At 51.4% G+C, this 24,635-nt stretch overlaps 1 protein-coding gene across 2 annotated transcripts in view; it reads left to right on the plus strand.

The window, feature by feature from the left end:
• The window catches only part of Col4a2 (collagen type IV alpha 2 chain), a 139,550-nt gene that overhangs the window by 92,351 nt on the left and 22,564 nt on the right, over nucleotides 1-24,635 (plus strand). Inside the window, exons 11-24 of one of the 2 annotated variants that reach the window (XM_052162165.1) lie at nucleotides 1,464-1,499; nucleotides 3,349-3,390; nucleotides 4,934-5,026; nucleotides 5,739-5,777; nucleotides 6,254-6,304; nucleotides 6,889-6,933; nucleotides 13,199-13,252; nucleotides 14,103-14,169; nucleotides 14,762-14,872; nucleotides 15,299-15,448; nucleotides 20,372-20,464; nucleotides 21,069-21,223; nucleotides 23,731-23,803; nucleotides 23,894-24,000. In XM_052162165.1, coding sequence (XP_052018125.1) covers nucleotides 1,464-1,499; nucleotides 3,349-3,390; nucleotides 4,934-5,026; nucleotides 5,739-5,777; nucleotides 6,254-6,304; nucleotides 6,889-6,933; nucleotides 13,199-13,252; nucleotides 14,103-14,169; nucleotides 14,762-14,872; nucleotides 15,299-15,448; nucleotides 20,372-20,464; nucleotides 21,069-21,223; nucleotides 23,731-23,803; nucleotides 23,894-24,000 — 1,116 coding nt within the window. The remainder of the gene's footprint in view (nucleotides 1-1,463; nucleotides 1,500-3,348; nucleotides 3,391-4,933; nucleotides 5,027-5,738; nucleotides 5,778-6,253; nucleotides 6,305-6,888; nucleotides 6,934-13,198; nucleotides 13,253-14,102; nucleotides 14,170-14,761; nucleotides 14,873-15,298; nucleotides 15,449-20,371; nucleotides 20,465-21,068; nucleotides 21,224-23,730; nucleotides 23,804-23,893; nucleotides 24,001-24,635) is intronic. The other variant, XM_052162166.1, reaches the window with a different exon arrangement.

Genomic DNA, 24,635 nt, shown 5'->3' on the forward strand with positions numbered 1-24,635 from the left:
AGTCCCTGTGCCCAGTGTCAGGTCACCTGTGGATGCTCCTTTCCCACCCACTGAGTGCCACCGAGCACCAGGCTAGCTCTGGCCCTGCCACCATGCAGAAGGTCTTCAGGCTCCATGTTAACCATAGGGCCCATCCTCCCTAGACAAAGCCTACCAATGCCCCGCTCGGGTCAATAAGAAGGAAACAGACTTTTTCTGGGCCAGGCCATGTATATCAGGTTGTAAGGACACATAAGATGCCGTTTCTGTAGTCCCTGAGTGGAGGCCACAGGTCATCCCTCCCTTCCAACACAATGACACGGAAAAGTGTGGTGGGCTTGAGCAGGATGAGGGAAAGCTTGCCAGAGAGGAGAAGGCTCCCCTCTCAGCCGTGAGACAAAGAGCCTTCCATGGCACACAAGAGTTTGGCTCCAGGTGAGTGAGCATCTCCCAGAACCCGCTCTTGGGGTGCTTGTGCTCACAGCCCAGGAGCAGCACATGCGATTTCCTCCAGAATGTGATAGTCAGTTGTAGTAATAGTTCTCAGCCTTTCCAAACTCTTGTGCAATGGAGGCCCCTCTGCCACGACACTGTGGCAGCTCGGCTAAGATGAGGGTGCATGCTGCTCTCCCCGAGAGTGACTGGCTTACTTGTAACTGTGTGGCTGAGGGTTTTCCTCTAAATAGAATTCAGAGGGGCTTGGAAGGTTGCTCAGTGACATGTTTGCTGTATACGCATGAAGGCCTGAGTCCCATCCCCAGCACCATGCCGAAAAGCCGAGTATAGTATCACACACATGTAGTCACCTAGCTGGGGAGGTGGGGACAGGCGGGTCCCTGAAGTTTGCTGACCAGCCAGCCCAGCTGAATTACTAAGTAACAGGTTTAGTGTGAGACCCTGTCTCACTAAAGTTAGGCAGAGTATGATTGACGGGTTGAGGAAGACCAGTGGCCGTCACACATGTGCACACAAACATGCATGCACATGTGCACACATATGCACACACTTATACAGAAAAGTATACAATAACTAAAGAAGTACAATTCAGAGAACCTTGGAATGTTCATATGCAGCTGCCCAGTCTATGGAATTGACCTATAGGCCTGTTCTGTTCATGAGCATTTGCAAATCCACCACCAGAATGCAACAATGTCTTATGGGAAATCTGGGAGAGCAGGGAATTCTGGCTGTGGTCACAGGGCCTCACAAAGCTTAGGAACAGACACATCAGGGACACGGGTAAAGTCACAAGCCCCAAACACAAGCAAACCAGGAACAGCTGTGGGTAGATAGCAGCACATTCCAAGGACAGTGACCCTGCCTTCCTCTTGGCTTTTCATCCCACCAAGACAGATGTGGGGGAAGCTCTGACCATACTGTCCTAAGAGGACATCAATGGTTTTCCCAGGGCCTCCAAGCAGATGTCGTCTGAGTGCTGGGAGGAGGGGAAAGCCCAACTTATGCATGTCTTTGTGTTTCTGCAGGGACCACCAGGACCCCCTGGACCCAAAGGACAACCAGTAAGTCAGCGGGGAAGGGGATGGGAGGACTCTTTGATGATTGTGTCTACATTCTTTGACCAGAGAACAACTTGGCTGACAAGTGTATTTCTGGTGTAGATTACGCTGGGAACTATTGTGTAGTCTAAAACTTGATACTTAGGAATAGACTCCGTGGTGCGTCTGAACGCCGGTCCCAAGCCTAATGTAGGGGTGCTGTGTGTAGCCCCATGACACGGCTATGGCTATGTGCAAATCACACTGGTGAGCCAAAATGGAGGACACAGCTGGGCAATCTAGGACAGCTCCCATTTAACTGCAGATGCAGTTTTTCAGGATGGAAACAGGGTGTCACTGTTTGTTTAAGGGGAGTGTGAGACCTTCGTCCTAGCTGGATATAGTGAGACTGAGTCAGAACCTAAGGTCAGCACTAGGGACATGCCCAGTGCCACTGAGTCAGGCTGGAGGCCAAAGCCACAGCACTTCCATGACAGAGTGCGCATCACATGGGTGAAGCACCAACCATGGAGTTTGTTACCGCCTTGAGAGCAGAACCAAGTTCATCGTAACCTGGGAAAGCCAGACAGCTGTCCCGACTCAGTAATGTTGATGAGGAAAAGATCTGATCAGAGATCCTGGGGTCCGGCAGGAAGCTTGAAAGAACCATCCACTGCCCCAGATCCAGATGCAGGTCTTCGTGTTCCCACGCCTGCTCCATCCGCCGTCCCATTTCTGTGACCCCTGGTGACCTTGGCTGCCACCCACCTCCACACCCCCTAGGCTTCCATCCTCTCCAGCAGAGATTCCAGCTGGAACTAGAACTTGAGGAGGCTCCTGGATAACCCCCCAGGCTCCTCACACTCACCCCCATCAGACAGCCCTGAGCATTGTGGGAAGGGCCTACAGCCAAGGACAGCGGAAGCCCCAGCGGAGCACAGGGCCAAGGAAGCAGTGGCCCAGCCCAGGCTCTGGCCTCAGATCTCCGCTGGCTGCTGCAAATACAAACAGCCCCCTCACCCTGGGCCAAGTCTCTCACTTCCTGGCAACTCTGACCAGCATCTTTGAGCAGGCTTGCTGCAGGGACTCAGCATGGCTGCCATGCTGTGCTCTGATTTCAGCTCCCAGCCAGGTGGCAAAGGGAAGCAGAATTTAATTAAAGGTTTTGCTTTTATTTCTCAAAAGATCTCTAAGCATTGGAGGAGGCAGACAGTAGACTGCAGAGAGAGGCTGGAGGCTGGAGGGGTCCTGTGTGACCCCTGCTCACTGGAGCAATAGAGAGCCTGGAAAGAGTGTGGGGCAAAAGGAAAGAGAGCTGTGTGAACATGCGGTGGCTCCTCACAGCAATGGTCAGTCTCGGATGATGGGATGGCCATGCGGAGCGCTCACTCCAGCCCAGCTGCTCCCGGAGGAACTGTTAGATAAACACTGGCCGAGACACAGGCCTGACTTTGCCTCAGAAAACAATCCAAACAGCCACATAAATATGAAATGCAGTCAGTGTTAAGTCCCCTAAAATCATTTTTAAAAAAAAGTTTATATAAAGTTAGGGTGGTTTTTATCAAAATGAGATGACTTATGATCTCCAGATACAGAATCTGGGCCATTATCTGGGCTGTTAAAGGGCCCCGAGCCTGAGGGAGAGCTCCAGCCCTCCCTTGGATAGCCGAGGGCTGACGTGTCAGCCGACAGGACCCCTCTCGGCTCTGCACTCGACCCTCAGGCCTTCCGTAGGTGAGGACCAGGGGAGGCACTTGGTTCCTGAAGTTCAGAGAAGAAGGCGTGGCTTGCTCTCTTTTCTTCTCAAAATTATTTTGATTTCACTGTGATTTTTTTATTCTTACAAACTCATAGTCACCATCTCTGTTTCCAGGGCAACCGAGGACTAGGTTTTTACGGACAGAAGGGTGAAAAGGTAAGGAGACCCGATGACGGGAACCAGTGAGCATCGCCGCCCAGGGTAACCTGAGAACAGTTTACTATAGCATCACAGTGGAAGGCCAGGTCACCCATACTTCAGGGACAACAGTGGACTAGGAAAGACATGACTGTGAACAGTCTAGGTGGGCAGAAGTTCTAACAGGGGCATGTGACTTCCACCCATCTGCAGGACTGGGGAGTGGAGGTGTCCCCCAAGAATGTCTTCTCATGTGTGGGACCCAGAGAAGATCAAAGGGCTCATCTGATGCCTAATATGGAACCAGCTCAGGGAACAAACAACATGGCTGAAAGATTATGTGACTTTTGCTACCTCCTACTGCTACCCCCTTCCAAGACTCCATAGTCTGCCCAAGCAGCCAACCCTACACACACACACACACACACTCACACACTCACCCACACCATGAGCCTGCCTGCTCAGTGAGCAGCAGATCTGTCCCCCTGACTCTGCCATGTGAGCGCTGACACTTTGTGGGCACTCTACATGTTCACTAAATACTGTAAGTGGAAATCAGAATTCATAAACCATTAAGGGGGTAATAAAGAACAAAAGTGGAAAGTCCCCCTACAATGAAATATCCCACAATAATTTGATCAAATAAAAAGAGGGAGTGGGGACTGGAGAGATGACTCAGCGGTTAAGAGGTCTTCTGAAGGTCCTGAGTTCAAATCCCAGCAACCACATGGTGGCTCATAACCATCTGTAATGAGATCTGATGCCCTCTTCTGGGATGTCTGAAGATAGCTACATAAGGACCTGGGGAGAGGTCACTGTTGGGAGGGAAAGGTCACGTGGAAGACCGTGGAGATGAATTTAAGACAAACCACAAGAAGGCATTACTCAGATACTAATAAATACACCAAAGCCCTCATAAGTCCTGTGGTCTCAGTCTTTGAACATGTTAGTGAATGCTCAGAACACATGGAGGCCCTCAGGGCTGCCCCAACACTCCGGTCTGCTGCTGTTACTGCTACAGGATGGCTGAGCTCCAACCTCCAGTGTCATTTACTGGTAGAAACAGCAAAAGAAACATCAGTTGGAGTCTCCTGTGTTTACCAGTTTCCAAGAGAGAAAGGGCGTGAGCCCCATAGATGGGGCTGGCCATCACTGCTCGCACGGTGCAGCAGCTGCCGCTACAGACACAAACGCAGTGAAAGTCACCTCGAGACATTTGGTCTAGCCTTGGCTTGTTAGTGTAGACAGTGCCTCTTGCTTGTGGTGACCCAGCAAAGCCCAAATCTATCAAATCTCTGTAGCCTGCAGAAGCAGGTGGAATCATTGGTGATCTCTGACCTTGATGTACTAATTCGAAACAGTTGCTGATGGGAGGGTGGTTCACATCATTTCAGACTGGGATTATTTTGGTATGGTTATTTTATTGTTGTGATACAAAGTAGCCGTCCACAAAGGGGGGAAAACGAAACAAAATAAAACAGTGCATGTGGTAAGACTGGGCTGTCCCTCAAGTTCTGGGCCCTCCTGATTCAAAACTGTCACTTTTTTGAACAATCTACAGGGTGACATAGGACAACCGGGACCCAATGGGATTCCATCTGACATCCCTCTTGCTGGGCCCACCACGACAACATACCCCGTGGATCTGTACAAGGTAAAGGGTTGACCTGGGGAAAGGAGAGTGCAAAGGTCATTCTCTTCATTTTTATGCAAACAGTTGCATCCCAAGACAGCAAAGACCTCACTGCCAATAGGGGCCGTGGGAGAACCAGGTCAGATTTGCACCAACTACTGGAGGGACTGGACAGTTTCCGCCAGCCAGTAGGAGGCGCTGGTGAGCTGCCAATTGCTGAATGTTAGCAGCAAAGATGGACCAAGGACCTGCCAGTACAAAATACAGTGAAGAACGCCTATACTGCTTTTAAAGCTACACTGGCTTGACATGTTTGTGTGTTCTAACTGCCCTTTCCTAGAAGACTTCATCTGGCTGAGTGTGGTCTTTGGGGGGTCCTCTGGGGTGTGTTCTCCCACACTGGGACAGACATGTGGACACTAGCATCTGTCTACATGGCTGCTCAGAAGTGCCCGCGCCCTGTCGCTGGTGCAGATAACCGGCTGCTCAGACGGAAGAGAGGAAGGCTCCCAGGCACGTCACAAATCACCTCTGAAAGTCCTAGAAAAAATAACCCTTGTTTACATTTGAGACTCAAAGCTACAGCATTTAGGAGTTATTGATCACCAGGAATTCGTTGAGATTGCTTGGTAGTTTATCCAATGCATTTTAGCCTAGTATCCTAAGCCAGGATTGATGTTTATATCTTGATGACCTCAAAGGCAAACGCGTTCCTTACTCCATTTACTCTTAGCAGGGTGAAAAGGGGGATGAAGGAGATCAAGGGACACCCGTAAGTTCGACGACGACCCCTTCCCTTCCCTTGTGATTGCTCCATCTTCCGGGCTCCTGTTGGAATGATGGGGTGTGCTCTGGTCTTAACCCTTGTGTTTTTATACACTTCTCTGTGTGAGATGGTATCACGGATACACAGTGCATTTTATTTAACAAGATAGATTATTAAATATATTTAATAATATAACATTATCTGAAGCTGTAAGCGGAGAGGCGGGTGGTTGGGAGGGAGTCAGGATGGCCTCTGCTCTGGGCCTGGGGGTCACTGCCATTTTGTTTGTCCAATTGGCTTAGCTTCCTAGTTCTTCCTCACTGTGGTGGTGAGTGTGTGGCATCCTGGGTAAGGGTGATCTGCACACAGCCCTGTGCTCTCTCTACCCCCATCTTGTCACTAAGGAGCCTAGGAAGGTTGCAGACTGACCAGTGGTGAAGTCAGCTCCAGGCACCTCTCACATTTTGGTTTCTCCTTCCTAGGGCATAACCTTAAAAGGCGAGGAAGGCATCATGGGATTCCCAGGAATACGGGTGAGCCACGTGTTTTATAAGCATGGTTGACTGGCTAGTTGGTGTTTTACTTTCTAAACAGATTTTCTGTTTTTAGATCAGTCTTTAGGTTTACAGAAAGACTGAGCAAAAAGTGGAGATTTCCCCATGGCCCTCTGGTACCACCCTGGGCACAGCCAGCCGGCTGGGCGTCAACCATCAGGGACATCTCTCAGATGTGTTTGCTGCAATCCATGAACCCATGTTCCCCCCACACACCCCATACTAAAGTTTTTCAAACACTGTACCTGCCCAGGAGGTTCCTCCTGGTTTGAGGCCTGACAATTCTTTGTTACAAACTACAGAGAGTATCTAAGGTGCAGGTCCATTTCTGGACACCTCAAGAGTCCAATAAAAATGTCTCTCCTGGGGAGGCTCATCTGTAAGAGGGAGGTGTCACCATGAGTGCCAGCAGCCTCCTTGGCACTTGGGGTTGGATGTGGCCACCTCTCCCAAACCTTGGAAGCACAGGCTGCTTGATGGTTATTGGCACTGGCATGCAGCCCACTGGGGAACTCGGTTGCCTGTCCTAAATCTTTATTGCTTGTATTTTCTGTTCAACACAGGGTTTTCCTGGCCTTGATGGAGAAAAGGGAGACATAGGACAGAAAGTAAGTCTAATACAAAATGTTCTGGGACTGAAACCTCATGTATATAACCAGTGGCATCTCAGAAAACAGTGTTTGGTCCCAAAGCTCACTTGGGATGTCCCCTGCATCCACAGGCTGATTGATTGTTCTAACTCTCAGGATCCTTAGTGGACCGTTAACCTCTGTCTCAGCCTCCCTCGTCCATCTGTTGGTTTGTCTACAGAACCTTCCCCAGGTCTCTGCCACTAGGTCCCCTGACCCAGGTCTCTGCCACTAGGTCCCCTATTCCAGGTCTCTGCCACTAGGTCCCCTGCCCCAGGTCTCTGCCACTAGGTCCCCTGTCCCAGGTCTCTGCCACTAGGTCCCCTGTCCCAGGTCTCTGCCACTAGGCCCCCTGTCCCAGGTCTCTGCCACTAGGTCCCCTGTCCCAGGTCTCTGCCACTAGGTCCCCTGCCCCAGGTCTCTGCCACTAGGTCCCCTGTCCCAGGTCTCTGCCACTAGGTCCCCTGCCCCAGGTCTCTGCCACTAGGTCCCCTGTCCCAGGTCTCTGCCACTAGGTCCCCTGCCCCAGGTCTCTGCCACTAGGTCCCCTGTCCCAGGACTCTGCCACTAGGTCCCCTGCCCCAGGTCTCTGCCACTAGGTCCCCTGTCCCAGGTCTCTGCCACTAGGTCCCCTATCCCAGGTCTCTGCCACTAGGCCCCCTGTCCCAGGTCTCTGCCACTAGGTCCCCTATCCCAGGTCTCTGCCACTAGGTCCCCTGCCCCAGGTCTCTGCCACTAGGTCCCCTGTCCCAGGTCTCTGCCACTAGGTCCCCTGTCCCAGGTCTCTGCCACTAGGTCCCCTATCCCAGGTCTCTGCCACTAGGTCCCCTGTCCCAGGTCTCTGCCACTAGGTCCCCTGTCCCAGGTCTCTGACACTAGGTCCCCTGCCCCAGGTCTCTGCCACTAGGTCCCCTGCCCCAGGTCTCTGCCACTAGGTCCCCTGCCCCAGGTCTCTGCCACTAGGTCCCCTGCCCCAGGTCTCTGCCACTAGGTCCCCTGCCCCAGGTCTCTGCCACTAGGTCCCCTGCCCCAGGTCTCTGCCACTAGGTCCCCTGCCCCAGGTCTCTGCCACTAGGTCCCCTGCTCCAGGTCTCTGCCACTAGGTCCCCTGTCCCAGGTCTCTGCCACTAGGTCCCCTGCCCCAGGTCTCTGCCACTAGGTCCCCTGTCCCAGGTCTCTGCCACTAGGTCCCCTGCCCCAGGTCTCTGCCACTAGGTCCCCTGTCCCAGGTCTCTGCCACTAGGTCCCCTATCCCAGGTCTCTGCCACTAGGCCCCCTGTCCCAGGTCTCTGCCACTAGGTCCCCTATCCCAGGTCTCTGCCACTAGGTCCCCTGCCCCAGGTCTCTGCCACTAGGTCCCCTGTCCCAGGTCTCTGCCACTAGGTCCCCTGCCCCAGGTCTCTGCCACTAGGTCCCCTATCCCAGGTCTCTGCCACTAGGTCCCCTGTCCCAGGTCTCTGCCACTAGGTCCCCTGTCCCAGGTCTCTGACACTAGGTCCCCTGCCCCAGGTCTCTGCCACTAGGTCCCCTGCCCCAGGTCTCTGCCACTAGGTCCCCTGCCCCAGGTCTCTGCCACTAGGTCCCCTGCCCCAGGTCTCTGCCACTAGGTCCCCTGCCCCAGGTCTCTGCCACTAGGTCCCCTATCCCAGGTCTCTGGCACTAGGTCCCCTGCTCCAGGTCTCTGCCACTAGGTCCCCTGCCCCAGGTCTCTGCCACTAGGTCCCCTGCTCCAGGTCTCTGCCACTAGGTCCCCTGCTCCAGGTCTCTGCCACTAGGTCCCCTGCTCCAGGTCTCTGCCACTAGGTCCCCTGCTCCAGGTCTCTGCCACTAGGTCCCCTGCCTCAGGTCTCTGCCACTAGGTCCCCTGCCCCAGGTCTCTGCCACTAGGTCCCCTGCTCCAGGTCTCTGCCACTAGGTCCCCTGCCCCAGGTCTCTGCCACTAGGTCCCCTGCCCCAGGTCTCTGCCACTAGGTCCCCTGCTCCAGGTCTCTTCCACTAGGTCCCCTGCCCCAGGTCTCTGCCACTAGGTCCCCTGCTCCAGGTCTCTGCCACTAGGTCCCCTGCTCCAGGTCTCTGCCACTAGGTCCCCTGCCCCAGGTCTCTGCCACTAGGTCCCCTGCCCCAGGTCTCTGCCACTAGGTCTCCTGTCCCAGGTCTCTGCCACTAGGTCCCCTGCCTCAGGTTTCTGCCACTAGGTCCCCTGCCCCAGGTCTCTGCCACTAGGTCCCCTGCCTCAGGTTTCTGCCACTAGGTCCCCTGTCCCAGGTCTCTGCCACTAGGTCCCCTGCCTCAGGTTTCTGCCACCAGGTCCCCTGTCCCAGGTCTCTGCCACTAGGTCCCCTGTCCCAGGTCTCTGCCACTAGGTCCCCTGCCTCAGGTTTCTGCCACTAGGTCCCCTGCCCCAGGTCTCTGCCACTAGGTCCCCTGCCTCAGGTTTCTGCCACTAGGTCCCCTGTCCCAGGTCTCTGCCACTAGGTCCCCTGCCTCAGGTTTCTGCCACCAGGTCCCCTGTCCCAGGTCTCTGCCACTAGGTCCCCTGTCCCAGGTCTCTGCCACTAGGTCCCCTGCCTCAGGTTTCTGCCAGTAGGTCTCCAGCCCCAGACCTCACACCCTGTCATTGTCACTAAAAGGTTGTCAGCAAGTGACCAAGGTTCCCCCTCTATTTCTTAGCAATCTACATATACTTTGCTACTTATTTATGTTTAATGATAACCTAGTTGCTTTTCTCCTGTGGTCTGGCAAAGAAGAAAATGTGTATTAAAAAAAAAAAGTTTTACAGATCCAGACAAGATTTAGCAACATACCAGCTGGAGCAAAAAGCACACGTAGAAGTGCTTTTATCTAATTAATCACTAATTAACTCACAGCAGTCATTGTATGCATGAATTCAGCCCACTTACTGCAGAACCCAGCACCTTCATGTCACCCATGACATGAAGTGGACAGTCCTGGGGTCTGGCTTTAGATCTATGCCAGCCTCCAGGGTCATGTGACCTTTCTTGCTCATAACTTGAACTTGACAAGGAAGGAATTATAAGTGAATGTGTGCCTGGCTGTTCTGCATTTCATCCATTGGGCTAGTTGTAGGAGGTCATCACGCTTCAACATATATGCACCCAAATATGCCAGGAAGCCACAGGGTTGCAGTACACACATGCATCAAATTTACTCACCCCAGGACACAGCCATGGCTCCAGTCAGCTTATGGTCAGCACCAGAGTGCACACACAGGGTGCTCGGGCTTCGTGTTCCCCCCAGGCTGTTCTGTCAGGTACACAAAAAGCAGCCTCACAACCCTAGCTTCTCCTGAGTCCGGCTCAGATCGTCACAGCAAGTAGCCACGTGACTCTGAAGAGCCCAGAGGCTGAACTAAGACAGAGAAGCTATGTGGCTGTTCTGGGGCAGCAGATAGTCTTACCTTACCTGCTGGGATGGTGGCTGACTGACCTCCCGCACTGACCACGCACCATGGCGACCGTCATCACCGCCCTTCTCATCCCTTCTCGTGGTAGACCCTAAACTTGGGCTGGAGGCCACACATGAACTGGACCCAACTTCCTTTGGTGGTAGTTCTTGCTAAGAGTATCCCCAAAAGTAACACAGCAGAGGCAAGAGCTGTCCCCTCCTCTACAGCCAAGGCCAGAGCACCGCTCACTGGCTTAAGGGTAGCACTGAGCAGATTCTGCAGAGGCAACTAACAGGCATTAGGCCCCAAACCCAGCGAGTTAGAGTCAGTGCACTGCTGAAGTGGGCAGGATGCATGTTGTCACCCACTCTTCACTGAAACAGAGCAGCTGTCCCGCCTGGAAACATGGCTCACATAGCTGCCCCTGGAACTAGAAGCCCATGAAGACTAGAATCCTAGACGAGAGCCCAGCAAGCCCTGCCCCCTGCCCCTGATGCTGCCACCTAATACAGTATAACAAGAATACCCATCCTGCTTTCTCTCTGTAAAGGGAAGAAGCAGACATCTGTGCGTAACTGGGTCAAAGAAAGAAATAGTTTACCCAACTGAAAAAATAGGGAAACGGGCAGACATACACAGATGACTCATCCCGCTGCACGTTAGTACAAACCACATTGTCCAACTGGCCAGCTGCCGCCTCCCCATGAGCTTTCCAGATGTGCTGAAGAGGTGGCCTCGGGGGCCAGACTTAAAGGCAGCTTCAGAGGGCTGCTGTGTACGGTGACCTATGAGAGCAGCATGCCAAAGAGGGAAGCAGAGAAGGCCTCACATCCCGGGGAAGCCCCAGCCCCCCTAAAGAACAAAAAGCCTTCTTCGCATGCCTATGTGCATGAACCCAGAGGGGGAAGGGGACACGCATGGTGACACACAGGCATGGACACCTCGGAAAGGAGACAGCTCCAGGCAGGGGACAGGATCTGGTTTTATTATACTTTCTGAAAAATAAACAATTATTTCTCCTCATTTGGGGAAACCTGTGTTCAATGACAGCCTAGTGTTCTCCCATCCTGGAGTTATTATAGAGTGCTCATGGAGATCTGGTCTTCTGGGGACCGTGCACTGGCCACAGTCTTTGTGTAGTTCCAAGTGTAGGGCACAGGAAAAAGCCATCCCTGTGTGGACAGGGCCACTGGACCACCACAGAGCTGTTTAGACTCCAGAAATCACAGCGACCAGGTGTGATTTTCCAGCTGCATGGGAGTTAGGAGCAGGCAGCGAGGCTGTGCCCGCAGGCTAGACATTTAATGACATCACAATGCTGCATCTTCCTGTTGCACGGCCCTCTTAGGCAGGTCCGGGGAGAACTCTTTCCCCGAAGGCCCCTGAGTTGTATTACATTAACCCTAGTTCTCTGTGCCTGAGTTCTTACCTGAGGAAAGACCTAGAGATGCAGAGACAGAAACACACCCAGACCCATAAAACAATGCCTTCTGTTGAGCGTTTGATGGGACTGGGACCCTAGCTGTAGATGTGTCCTAACAGAGAGCTCCCACCAGCTACTGAGGACTTCTGCTGGTTAGTGTCCTACTGCAGCTACTGAGGACCTCTGCTGGTTAGTGTCCTAGGGGCTTAGGGTTCTCACACAGCATTAAATCAGCTGTTCTTGAACAATCAGCCCCACCTAGTATGAGAGGACAGAGTCAGCCACAACCTTGCAAAAGGAGAAAAAAAAAAAAAAAACAGCCGATCTTAGCCCATCAAGCAGCCCGAAAGCTCCTGCAGGTCTGTGAAGTCCCTGGGCAGGTCCATTTCTCTGAGCCCTGGCTTGGCTTTGCGAGCTTTGCCGTATGTAGTCTTTTGGAAGAAGAACGAACTTCTCAGAAAGCCTAACAGACCTGTCCAACTTCCTCTCTGACTAGCATTTAAAAATAAAAAAAAAAAAAAATGAAAAGAGACATTCCAAATCAGCAGGCTCTGAGGACTGTGTTTGGCGGCAATTGGAAACTTTTAAAACTCATCATGGAGGAAGATCAGATGCGGCTGCCCTGCAGGAGGAGAGGGCTCCGGCACAGTCTCCTGCTCCCTTGGAGGCTGGTGTGGGGAGTGGAAGGAGCAGCCTTCCCTATTGTACAGTCCCATGGGGACAGAATGGACACGCCCAGAGTTCTGTAGCACAAGTCACCCAATACCCTCAATGCCAACAACCAAGGAGAAAAAAATACTAAGAAAACTATGAGATTGGGGGCGGGGAGCGCTGAAGAATGTCTTAGTGGCTAAGAGTGCTTGATGCTTTTGTAGAGGACCTGGGTTCTGTTCCCGGCACCCACTCACAACCATCCGTCACTCTAGCCCAGGATCTGATTCCCTCTTCTGACATCCGCAGGCGCCAGCCACTCACATGGTACACATGCATACATGCAGGGAAAATGCTCATACCCATAAATAAATAAATAAAGTAAATCTTAGAAAAATGTGAAGCACAAAGGAAGGAGAAGCTGTTTGACAGGCACTGCAGGCTCCTGCTTCAAGAAAAGCAGCCTTAGCCGGGCAGTGGCAGAGGCACACGCCTGTAATCCCAGCACTTGGGAGGCAGAGGCAGGCGAATTTCTGAATTCGAGGCCAGCCTGGTCTACAGAGTGAGGTCCAAGACAGCCAGGGCTACACAGAGAAACCCTGTCTTAAATATATATATATTATATATATTATATATATGAGGGAGGTGAACGTGTACTTGGGCGGGGTGGGACCGCATTGGCTGTGCAGGTAGAAGTGGTATGGGATTGATTTCTGGAGATTCCCCCTGAATCTGGGAACAATAAACTCATATCTCTCTTTCAGGGAAGCAGAGGCCTGGATGGTTTCCAAGGCCCCAGTGGACCCCGAGGACCCAAGGTGACTCATGTCTTTCTGACGATGGTGTCCTGCTCCTCATTTAAACAGCATGGCCAGAGGAGATAAGCTCCCTAGCTGGGGGGGGGGGGTGCTGTGCCCAGTGCAGCAGGAGGGGGGTGCTGTGCCCAGTGCAGCAGGAGGGGGTGCTATGCCCAGTGCAGCAGGAGGGGGGTGCTGTGCCCAGTGCAGCAGGAGGGGGGTGCTGTGCCCAGTGCAGCAGGAGGGGGTGCTATGCCCAGTGCAGCAGGAGGCTCCGTTTGTAGCAACAAGATGGGGACCTACCTGCAGCTCCTGAGAGAGGATAGATCCTGTGTGATTAACCCTAAGGGCTGAGAGGAAAGACAAGGTGAGGTGATCCAGGGTAGCTAGGAGAGGACCCCGCCCTGTGGGTGGCCCTTCGTGCTAGAGGACATGTCTGTGGAGATCAGGGAAAGGCGTGGGTGTATCTGGAGATTGAACGAGGCTGCTCCACAGAGCAGATGGCGTTGGGCGTCCCTGCAGCCCCATGCTGCCGCCCCCCCTCACCAGATGGCTCGGATGTCTGCACCACGGAGGTCTGAGACTCAGAATCCTTGCAGCCTCCCAGGCTTCTGGCATTCATTCCCCTGGCAAGGGCTTCACAGGGAGATCCTCACATGCTGTGGTGTTCCTTTTTATGTCTGTCTGGTGGCTGGGATGCAGGGACTCCCGACCGTCATGTGGTAGAGATGTTGCCATGGGGACAGTCCAGGTTGGATAGTGAGAAAACCCGCCCTGTTAAACCAATTCTGTGTTCTGTCCATTCCTGGGCAATATACAGATAAAGAGGGCTCCAGAAGGCTAAACTCATGGTGTCTCCTCCCCTCCCCAGGGAGAACGTGGGGAACAAGGACCCCCAGGACCCCCTGCCTACTCACCCCATCCATCCCTGGCAAAAGGTTGGTACAAAAGGTTCAGTGTATGACGTGGCTCCACGTGGATCCTCTTCTGTCGGCAACAAAGTCATAAGCTTTCCAGATGGGTTCTCTAAGTGAAAGAAAACAGTGTTCAGGACACAACCTCAGAGACAGCCCAGCTTCCCTGGTGGTCTCAAAAGGGGCGACCAGAAACGGTCACTTTGGTTCTGGCTAACAACACTCACTACCATCCAGGTGTAACCTTATCTGTGAGCAGGGGAATGTCTATGAGATTCACAGAATGTTCTTTTCTAGGAGATGCACGGGTTCTAGTTTTTAATGCCCAGAATGCCACTGAGTCCTCTGAAATCACCAAAACCACCGTGTGTCTTTTGGTATCCTCCATGTCTCTATATTGTCTTATATTTATCAGAATCTTACCCCGCTGGGCTGTGAATTGGGGCCCCCTGTATCCTCAGCATTTGAATGCTCCCTGACCCTCTCTGTATACAGTGTACTTACTGGGACGTTGGATGCCCAGAGTGATCTAAAAATGTCAACCTCACTGCTACAGTATGGGCTTGTTCCTAGACCATAATCTGATTCTAACCGAAGGGACCTGTCTTGGTTGCAGGTGCTAGAGGTGACCCAGGATTCCAAGGTGCACATGGGGAGCCAGGAAGCCGAGGCGAGCCCGGAGACCCTGGACCCATGGGGCCCCCAGGCCCATCCGCAGGAGATGAAGGTAATGGAGTGTCATAGCGTCAGAACATACCTGGTCTCATGTATGGACATGGGCCCAGAGTTGCTGGCCGTGTTACTTTCCTGTGGCTCCATCTGTCCTTCTCGTGTAGAGTCTCAGCTCTGAAGAAAGGAAGGGCACGTGCAACAGTCACCCCAGCAAGGTGACTGTTGGGTCATTAGTAATATCTGGTCCCTGAATAGAGGAACTGGGGTGCTGTCCAATGATGTCAGCAAATGGTTACAGCCACAGGCCATTGTGGAAGCTGTAAAAGTTGACAAGTTGTGAAGAAACATACCAAGGCCATCTCCTTCTTCTGTTAGCTAGACCCTGATGCTTCTTCCTGATGGCAGTCCTCTGTGACAGGAAAACCAGCACAGCCTTTACCTATCTGGATACTCACCTGCTGCAAATGCTCTTGGATTTCAGATTCAAAGAGAGGCCTTCCAGGGGAGATGGGACCCAAAGGCTTCTCAGGAGAACCAGGGGTCCCAGCACGCTATCCTGGCCCACCAGGAATTGATGGACAACCAGGTCCCCAAGGAGTCCCTGGGCCTGCAGGTCCACCTGGACCAGATGGTGAGTGGCTGTGTTCACCTGGAGCTTACCAAGCTGTATGTTGGTCAGGATTTTCTGTTAAATGGTTCTGAGTTGATCCGGTAGGCTAATGAATGAGAATGAGGTGGGCATTCCCAGGGTCCACACAGGAACTGGGATAACAGCTATTGCCTCTCAGTCTGTAGAGAATCAGTGATCCCACAGCTCCTACATGGTGAGATGTGGCTGCAGTGACTTCAGCAGCAAGGAGCTGCGAGCTGAAATCCCTGTGCCCAGGTCCCTGCAGACGTCTCCTTCCTTAACTCACAGTTCCTCTGCTCCGCTTCAGCGGTCTGGATCAGTGTGTGATTATCAGCTTCTTCTGTCACTGCAAAGCCAGTGTCACAGGGGATGATGACAAGAAAAGATAGCTGCATAAAGGAATGGTGGCCACTGGCCAAGGGGGAGGCCTGGGGAGTCTGTATAGACGGAAGAGGAAGGTTCGGCCAGCCTGCTGCCTCACAGCACCTGAGTCAGCCAGGGGGATTCCCCACAGCAGCTGGAATGGTTCCTGAGTCAGCCAGGCAGCACTTCCAGGTTACGATGGCCCATGCCGTCCTTACGTCAAGAACGCTCCATCTGCCGAGCGGTACACGTGCCACGGCTTTGAGCTGGCCCTCCACAAAGCCTGGTCTCTTCAGCTGCAGCGGTCAGGTACATGTTAGATGTTGAAAAACTCCTCATGGGAACATTTTCTCTCCTGAGAGACTGGCTTATGTGGCACTGGAAGGAAGTATGAGGTCATGACCTCTTTCCGGGAGTGACATTGACACCTTGGAAAGTCACACTTCTTTCCAAAATGGTTTCAACTCCCCGACATCACCTCCAGCAATCTCTCCTCAAGTTGTACCTTCAGGGAGTAGGGCATCCTATATGCTAGTGGGTAGTGTTGGGGTTTAGTTAAACTTCAAGTTCAGAGGCTGTTTTAATTAATTTGGGAAAGTCCTTCTCTACACCATCTCCAAAAGGAAAATTGTTGGCAGTATTTCTTCCATAGAAAGAAATACTTCGGGGGCTGGAGAAATAGCTTAGCAGTTAAGAGCACTGACTGCTCTTCCTGAGGTCCTGAGTTCAATTGCCAGCAACCACATGGTGGCTCACAACCATCTGTAAAGGGACCTGATGCCCTCAATTCCCAGCAACCACGTGGTAGCTCGAAACCATCTGTAATGGGATTTGATAGCCTCTTCTGATGTGTCTGAAGACAGCTATAGTGTACTCATATGCATAAAATAAATAAATATATCTTTAAGGAAGGAAGGAAGGAAGGAAGGAAGGAAGGAAGGAAGGAAGGAAGGAAGGAAGGAAGGAAGGAAGGAAGAAAGAAAGAAAGAAAGAAAGAAAGAAAGAAAGAAAGAAAGAAAGAAAGAAAGAAAGAAAGAAAGAAAGGAAGGAAGGAAGGAAAGGAAAAGAAAGAAAGAAAGAAAGAAAGAAAGAAAGAAAGAAAGAAAGAAAGAAAGAAAGAAAGAAAGAAAGAAAGAAAGAAAGGTTTCTCTAAAACAGACACATAGGAAACCAGTCACTTTGTTTGTATTCCTATTCCACAGTAACATTTTAACTTAATACGAGCCTACTTGCCCAGTTTTCTCTCATTTGCAAAGCAGCACATTCATTTGAAAAGTTTCAAGTGTTGATATTTTCTTGGACCATGCATCTGAGCAAAGCTATCTTTAGTGTTTTCTATTATGCTAAACATAGTTTTATGATCTGAGTTATATTTAATATTGATAGGAAAATATTTACTGATGACATGTGTACCATATAAGTTTCTGTGAGCCTGTCCTTCCTGTGTGTAGTATCTGTAGGATTTTCCTCACACGCATCAAAAACAAACATGCATATCACGAATGAGGACATTGTCTCTGTCACCGCATCCTGTCACCAGCATCTGATATCTTCATGGGTGAACTTTGCTCCCTTAAATGGTTTACAGCCTCGATGATGTAAACTAACAGAAGCAAACAGATCTAGACAGCACCTGTTGTAGATTGCCAGCTGATAAAGCAATACATACAGAAGAGGGATTAGTGTAAGTGCAATCAACTACAAATTTGAAACTAGAGTTTCAAATCTAGAGTTAAACATCCAGTTTAAGCCCTTCTTGCAATAGTGTATCTTCCTCTGTGAGATACATTGTAACCAAACCGCCTGCTCTTACAGCAAACTCCTAAGTGAAAAGCAGCCAACCCCAGGCCTTTAGAAGTGTGCCTCACAATTCAGAACCCACCCTGAGATTAGTACTGGAAACCAGGAGTCCACATTTTTGGAATCTTCTCTCAGAAACTGCACTTGGTCCTACTTTGTGTGCTGCAGTTCCTGAAAGCCAGAATGCTTAGTCATTCACAGAATCAGAGCAGACATTGGTGCCAGCTGTCTTTCATGGCCAAAGGCTCTGCTGGCGCCATTTCTAATTCAGCCAACTGAATCAGCTATTGGCTTCTTCATGGAAGTCATACTGAGATCCCCCAAGTCCCAAAGAACTTAGTTAAAAGTATGAATGAATTAAACAGAAGAAAACAGCGCAGGGGAGAGACAGAGGCCGCATCTACATGGCTCAGCTGGGCCTCCATAAAGGCCTTGCTAAGTCCCAAGAAAGATGCCTCTCTTGGTCCTTGGTGCAGGTTTTAAAAGGCAATTTTGTCCTCGGTGACAGGTCTCTAGTTGTAAACGTTCGTAAAGCTCAGGTGATAAATCCTTCTATTTATGATCTGCTTTTCTCTCCATCTGTCAAGAGGACTTGACAGTTTAGGCTAGAGCTCAACCTAGACCTAAGCGTCTCCTGGAGGGGTCCCACAGGCACACAGGCAGTGCCTGTATGGAAATGCTTTCCCCGCCTCCACAGTGCCTGACCACTGTTCTCACTCTGGACGCTTTGTAGGAGGACTTCTCACTCAGTGGCCTCCTCTCCCTCTCCCTCTGTCTCTGTCTCTGTCTCTGTCTCTGTCTCACTCTGTCTCTGTCTCTCTCTCATACACACACACACACACACATGTACACACGCACGCACGCACACACACAGATAATGGAGCTCCTGAAATTCTCTCTGGTCCCCTCTGTCCCCACTGTGCCTACATAAACTCTAGCTAAACCTTCCAACAGGAGCGCAGCCCCATGAAAACATGTCCATTCCTCCTCTGTGCTCTGAGCTACAGCCATGAAACTTCTCACTAGAAACAGCCAGCACTGGGTCTGAGGAACACCTAACCTCAGAATGCGCAGAGCGGAGCTGCAGAGCTGCACCCTCTCCTTCTCCTCCTGGGCTAATGCCTTCCCTGGTCCCACTGTTACTCTGCGGCATCTGTACTTGAGCCAGGACCGAGGAGTCTCCACACTGGACTCGAAGTGTGTGGTGCAGCCTGTCCTTAAACTCTTTCAGGAGTCCCTTTGCCCTTAGGAATAAAAGCCCAAGAAAGTCTTCTCCCTCCTGCATGCCAACACCCCCCCCCCCCGTGTACCCTTTACACACCCCTGGTCACGGCTCTGTACTGTTAAGGGGACATTTGGCCTCTCTGTTGCATTTGTGGACAGCCCTTCATCTCCCTGTCTGGCCAGCTAGCTCCCCCTGTCAGCCACAGTCTGTGCCACTTCCCCAGAAAGCCCTCCCTGAACACCACCCATTCTAAATCAGCCGCTCCCAGCTTCCCTCTCACGGTGCTAGCTAGAATCTGAAAATTCACATGTGTTTGCTGAGCGTGTCAGCTGTGTCCCTGCATCTCAGCCGTCAACTCCAGGCAGGCTGGCCTCCCAGTGCCAACACCGCTCCTGGCTTGCTGCCTGGCACAGCTCAGGCGCTGGCTCGTGGTGGATGAGTGAGTGAGTGAGTGAGTGAGACTCCGTGTTAGATGTGCAGCCAGATCAGATTACACAGAACAATGCTCGCAGGCCTCTTCTACAAACCTCTGCTCCCCGAGAGCTCCCAAACCATCCCACGCCTCGCCCTCCCCCCTCCCAGCGAAGGCCTTTGAAGTCCCCGCTTGCTTGTCCCTTCTACTTCCTGTGTAGCCACAAGCATCTACCTTATCTAGGGGTGTTCGCTGGAACTATGGCCACTATTAGATTTAATAGTGATGAGACTTGGTGGCTCACACCTGTAATCCTGACACTTGGGAGGCTAAGATAGGAGTCACAAGTTCAGGGCCAACCTAGGCTACAGAGTAAGACAGTGAGAGGCAGAGGAATCCAGAGGGGCTCAGCTACCACACCCAGCCAATCTCGCCTGGGTAAGCAACCTCGGGTCTGCCACTAGGTGGTAGTCTTCCCAAAGGCCTCAGAATTGTGAGGCCTTAGTGGAGTCTCCTCTGGTCACCTAATATACATATATGCAGTTTTGGGGGCACTGTAGTGATTAATACCTCTGACCCTTAGTGAAAAACAAAAATGGACCTAGAAGAGGAACAACGTTGGGGTCAAGGTATTTCAGTGGTGTCAACCATGCCTAGTACCAATTAGGGAACTTCCCGTTAGTTACCAGGACCCCATGTTTGCAGCTTTACATACGTGTTCATGTGTGCAAAGTTAAGTGAAAGGAGAAGTGGAAAGGTCTGAGCAGAGATAGACAGGAGAGAGCTGAGTTTATCCTAATTCTTGTGTCTCCGCCTTGGGAGACGTTCTCTGAGGGAGAACAGGAATGCATGGCCATCTTGGAATTCCAGCAACGTGACTGAAAAGTCAAACCCTTTGTTTGGACTGAACGTTTCTCAAAAGGAAAGACATTGGTCTAACATTGATGGAAAAGCTAAGTGTGCAGGCTCTGGTGTCTGTTCCACCCTGAGGCTATGGCCACGTGGCCGGCCAAGCGTCTGTCGTGGGAGGTGCTGGGGTGGGCTTGGCTGAGAGGCTGCGCTGGACCTGATGCTGTCTCTCTCTCACAAATGCTTTTGTCCTGTGTGTTTCCTTCCCCCTTAGGCTTCCTGTTTGGCCTGAAAGGATCAGAAGGGAGAGTGGGTTATCCCGGACCCTCAGGTTTCCCAGGAACCCGAGGGCAGAAAGGATGGAAAGGTGAGGACTGAGGGGTGGGAAGATCAGGATGGTGACCCCAACCTAGCCCCCGTGTCACCTTCTCTTGCAAGCTGACCCCGGCCCCCACCCTTCATTCGTTCCTTTGAAGGTAAAGGATGGGCATTCTAATCTGAAATCTGAAATGCTCCAAAATCTGAAGCTCCCTGAGAACCAATATGCAGATAGGGCACAGCCAGGGGGAAATCCCCTGGCTGGCATCATATGCTGTACCTCGGCCAACTCCGTCACATCAAAGCTTGTGGATAAAGTTAACTTCAGGCTGTGTATGGGTCATATGAAACACCTTGTGTCTGGATGAGGTCTGCCCATGACCTCACCACGAATATGCAGACGATATATGCACCTCACCATGTATATGCAGACGATATATGCACCTCACCATGTATATGCAGACGATATATGCACCTCACCGTGTATATGCAGAATAAAAGGCATTCTGAAGCCAGGCGCAGCAGCACATGCCGTTAGTCCCAGCACTCAGTGTCCGGGCCGCGGTGCCTTCTCCCACCAGCCCCTCATCTGTCCTCTCCCGGGCTATTCCAAGCCCAACTTAACATATACATCCCTGTCCTAATCACTACAGGTGAAGCTGGAGACTGCCAGTGCGGCCAGGTCATCGGGGGTCTTCCAGGACTGCCGGGACCCAAAGGTTTCCCTGGTGCCAATGGGGAGCTCGGAAAGAAAGGTGACCAAGGAGACCCAGGCCTGCATGGTATCCCTGGGTTCCCAGGATTCAAGGTGAGAGAAGAGCGCCCCCTGCTGGCCAGTGTTACCTTGCAGCTGGCAGGTGCCTGAGGCAAGGCGGGCCAAACTTCATTCACACACCAGCGTATGGGCTTGCTTTTTTTTACTTTGAAAACTTTCACCTGTCGGACTGAAATAGTGCAAGCCCCTATGGAAGGCAATCCTTCATTCTCCGAAAGTTAGACATAAAGTTATCACAGGCCCCAGAGGTTCCACTCCAGGCTCCAGAAAGGAACAAGAAACTGCAGCCCTGTGCCTTCCCAAGTGTATCCACTGTGTGTGGGATGGTATTATATATAAGAGTCTTTTTTGTAGAAGAAACATCCCAAATGTCCACTGTCTGAGAGGTAGGAGAGGAACAATGCACGCCCACTCTGAGGAACACCATCCTTCATGGGTGGAGCACTGTCCACACTACTGTGTACATACATGTACACATGCACACATACACGGCCCCACCACGTCTCCCAGGCTAGCCTTCGGTACCTGTCAATGCCCCCATTTCTGCCTCCCTTATTCGGGGATGGCAGGTGTGTGGCACCGCAGCTGAATGTCCCTACCATTTATCATTGCAGCAATAGACAAAGAAAGTTCTCGAGGCACCTGGCCAAAGACAGTTTCAGCATCCCAACCCCACACACAGAAAGAGAACTTAAACCAAACAAGAACAGTAACAGTATGCTTCATCTCAGTGCAGAAGACCGTGCCAGTGTGATCACAGATCTGAGGCCAGCCTGGGCTACATGAGCAAGACCCTGTCGAACACACACACACACACACACACACACACATGCATGCACGGCAAAAGGAAAATAAATGTTTTAAAGACGGTGCTTCCTCTAAGTCTGAGCGTTGTTAACGTGTTCAGAAAAGACCCTGAGCTGGAAGCCACATGCTCCATCCAAGTCAGCTCTTCTGCTGACTCGTTCCTGGGAGCCAGATGGATTCCATTTGGTACCTCTGAAACCTATAAAATAGCCCAAGTATGCCTGTGGCCCTCCTGTGTGCACACAGCAGACGGCTTTTCTCCAACAGCCTCTGGCTGTATTTGTTGACCTGAACTTAATTATATGTCTGTGTGTACAACAACCCTATGTAAAAGGATCACCTAGGATGATGTGTGGTGTGTGTGTATGTGTGTGTGTGTTAATGTTTATGTTGGTGGGGGAGTGTGGGTCTGTGGAACTGTGTGATTGTGACTGGGAGGCTGGATGGTTAGATGGATGGATGGATGGATGGATGGATGGATGAATGGATGGATATAGATAAATGGATTGTTGATTAGCTAAATGATGGTTGGAATGCCGGGAATGGTGTGCTGTGATCCTGGCTGGTTATCTGATTGGGTAGTTGAATGTTCGGATGGATGGATGGATGGATGGATGGATGGATGGATGGATGGATGGATGGATAGATGGATGGGTGGGTGGATGGATGGATGGATGGATGATGTATGGATGGATGGATGAGAGAGGGGGAAAGTGGTATAGTTGGTTATCTAAATAGATTGTATACTTGACTAGTTTGTTAGCTAAGATAGGTTGGCCGTTTATAATGATGGGTGAGTGGATGGATGGATGGATGGATGGATGGACAGATGGATAGTGAATTGGCTGTTTGGCTGGTTAGTTGTATTTATGCTGCATAGGATAAGGTAGAAAGTTGGTTGAATCACAAGAGTTGGTCCACAAACACCCGCTGAGCACCATCTGTGTGTGAGCAGCTGTTCTAAACCCAGACATGTTTCTCTTCTCAATAAATCAAGTTTCCCTGGAATTCTCTAGCCCAAGGCAGTCCACAAACACAGGTAACATTCCATTCAATTAAACCAACACTCAGGAGTCCACAACTCTTGAAAATGGTTCACCAAGATACACCATAAGTTATGCCCAGCACAGGAGAGTCCAGTCCCAGGCCATTTCTACCCCGTGGAGCTGCAGTGATCTCAGCCCTGAGGGCAGTTGCTCTCAGACGCATACCTTCCCTCCATGTTGTCAGACTCGCTTTGCAAGAGAAGCTGTTGTTCTTGATTGATCACATCTAGATAGGAAGTGACTGTGTCTTCTTTTACAGATTTATTTATTTGTATTTTATGTGTTATGGGTGTTTTGCCTGTGTGTCGATGTGGAAAGAGCGAGAGAGCTTGCACTACATGCATGCAGTACCCAGAGAGGCCGGAAGAGGGCATCAGATCCCCTGGCACTGAAGTTACAGATGTGGTTGCTAGGAATTCATTGAACTGGAGACCTCAGCAACAGCACCAAGCGTTCTTAATCATTCTCTCCGTCCCCATAAATAATCATTCCTCCCTGTTGTCCCTCAGGCTCGTTACCTGTGTGGATTCTAATGTTAGATCATAACCACCTTCCTGAAGCCAAGGGCAGGGTTTCTTCTGGCCTTGTAGAGAGTTCTTTCCAGCAGCCAATTGTCCATAATCTGCATAACTTAAGCTCCTGTAACAGTGTGTAGAGGAAGAGCCACCCGTGTGTTTCTGTCCACAGGGAGCCCCGGGCGTCGCTGGAGCTCCTGGACCCAAAGGAGTGAAGGGAGACTCTAGAACAATCACTACCAAAGGTTAGCTCTCCATGACTGAGTGTTTCTCGGCTCAACTGACAATCTGTGTGTCCCTGCACTGGGACACACACACATACAAATCTTTCCCAGGTGAGCGAGGACAGCCAGGTGTCCCTGGTGTACATGGGATGAAAGGGGACGACGGTGTCCCAGGACGTGACGGGCTGGATGGGTTCCCTGGTCTGCCTGGTCCTCCGGTAAGCTGCTGCACAGCTCCCCCTGCCCACCAATTCCTTCCTGCTCATTGCACAGCTCAGGGGTCGAGGACTTGACCTTGGCTCTCACCCAGTGCCCAGGACAGGCCCATTCTGTTTTAGTCAGAGGATGTCATGTCTTTAAAGACTAATGAGTGTACTGTGAAGCACAGGGCGAATGCTTCAAACAGTGGAGAAGTGTCCATTGTGGTCTCTGTGGAATAAACCCCTCATGCAGTCAGGGGAGGGTCTTCCCTGTTCCTAGGCAGATCTTGGAGAGTTAGTGTCCCTCTGTACTCACAAGCCTTACGTGCTCTAGCAAGCTAGAGTATAATGTCATAAGGTAAGGACAAAATGGCTCCCCTACATGCCATCCCCAACCAAAGTCTGGCTGTCCACTCTGTGATATCTGGTAGCCCTATGAAATGGGAAGTCCTGCTTTGTTGAACCCGCCTGCACTAGAGAGGCTAACTATGGATCGCACGTGCTTTGAGCATCCTACAAACAGAAAGAGAACCTGGCCCAGTGACTTCTCATAGTACTCTCTTATCTTTAAATACAAAGGAGAAAGCAATGTCTAGGCAGGCTGACTTTCCAACTCCCTCCTACCTGCCATCAGAAGTTCCCCTCTCATCCGT

The sequence above is a fragment of the Apodemus sylvaticus genome, chromosome 18, assembly GCF_947179515.1.
Source record: "Apodemus sylvaticus chromosome 18, mApoSyl1.1, whole genome shotgun sequence".
Taxonomy (NCBI): Eukaryota; Metazoa; Chordata; class Mammalia; order Rodentia; family Muridae; genus Apodemus; species Apodemus sylvaticus.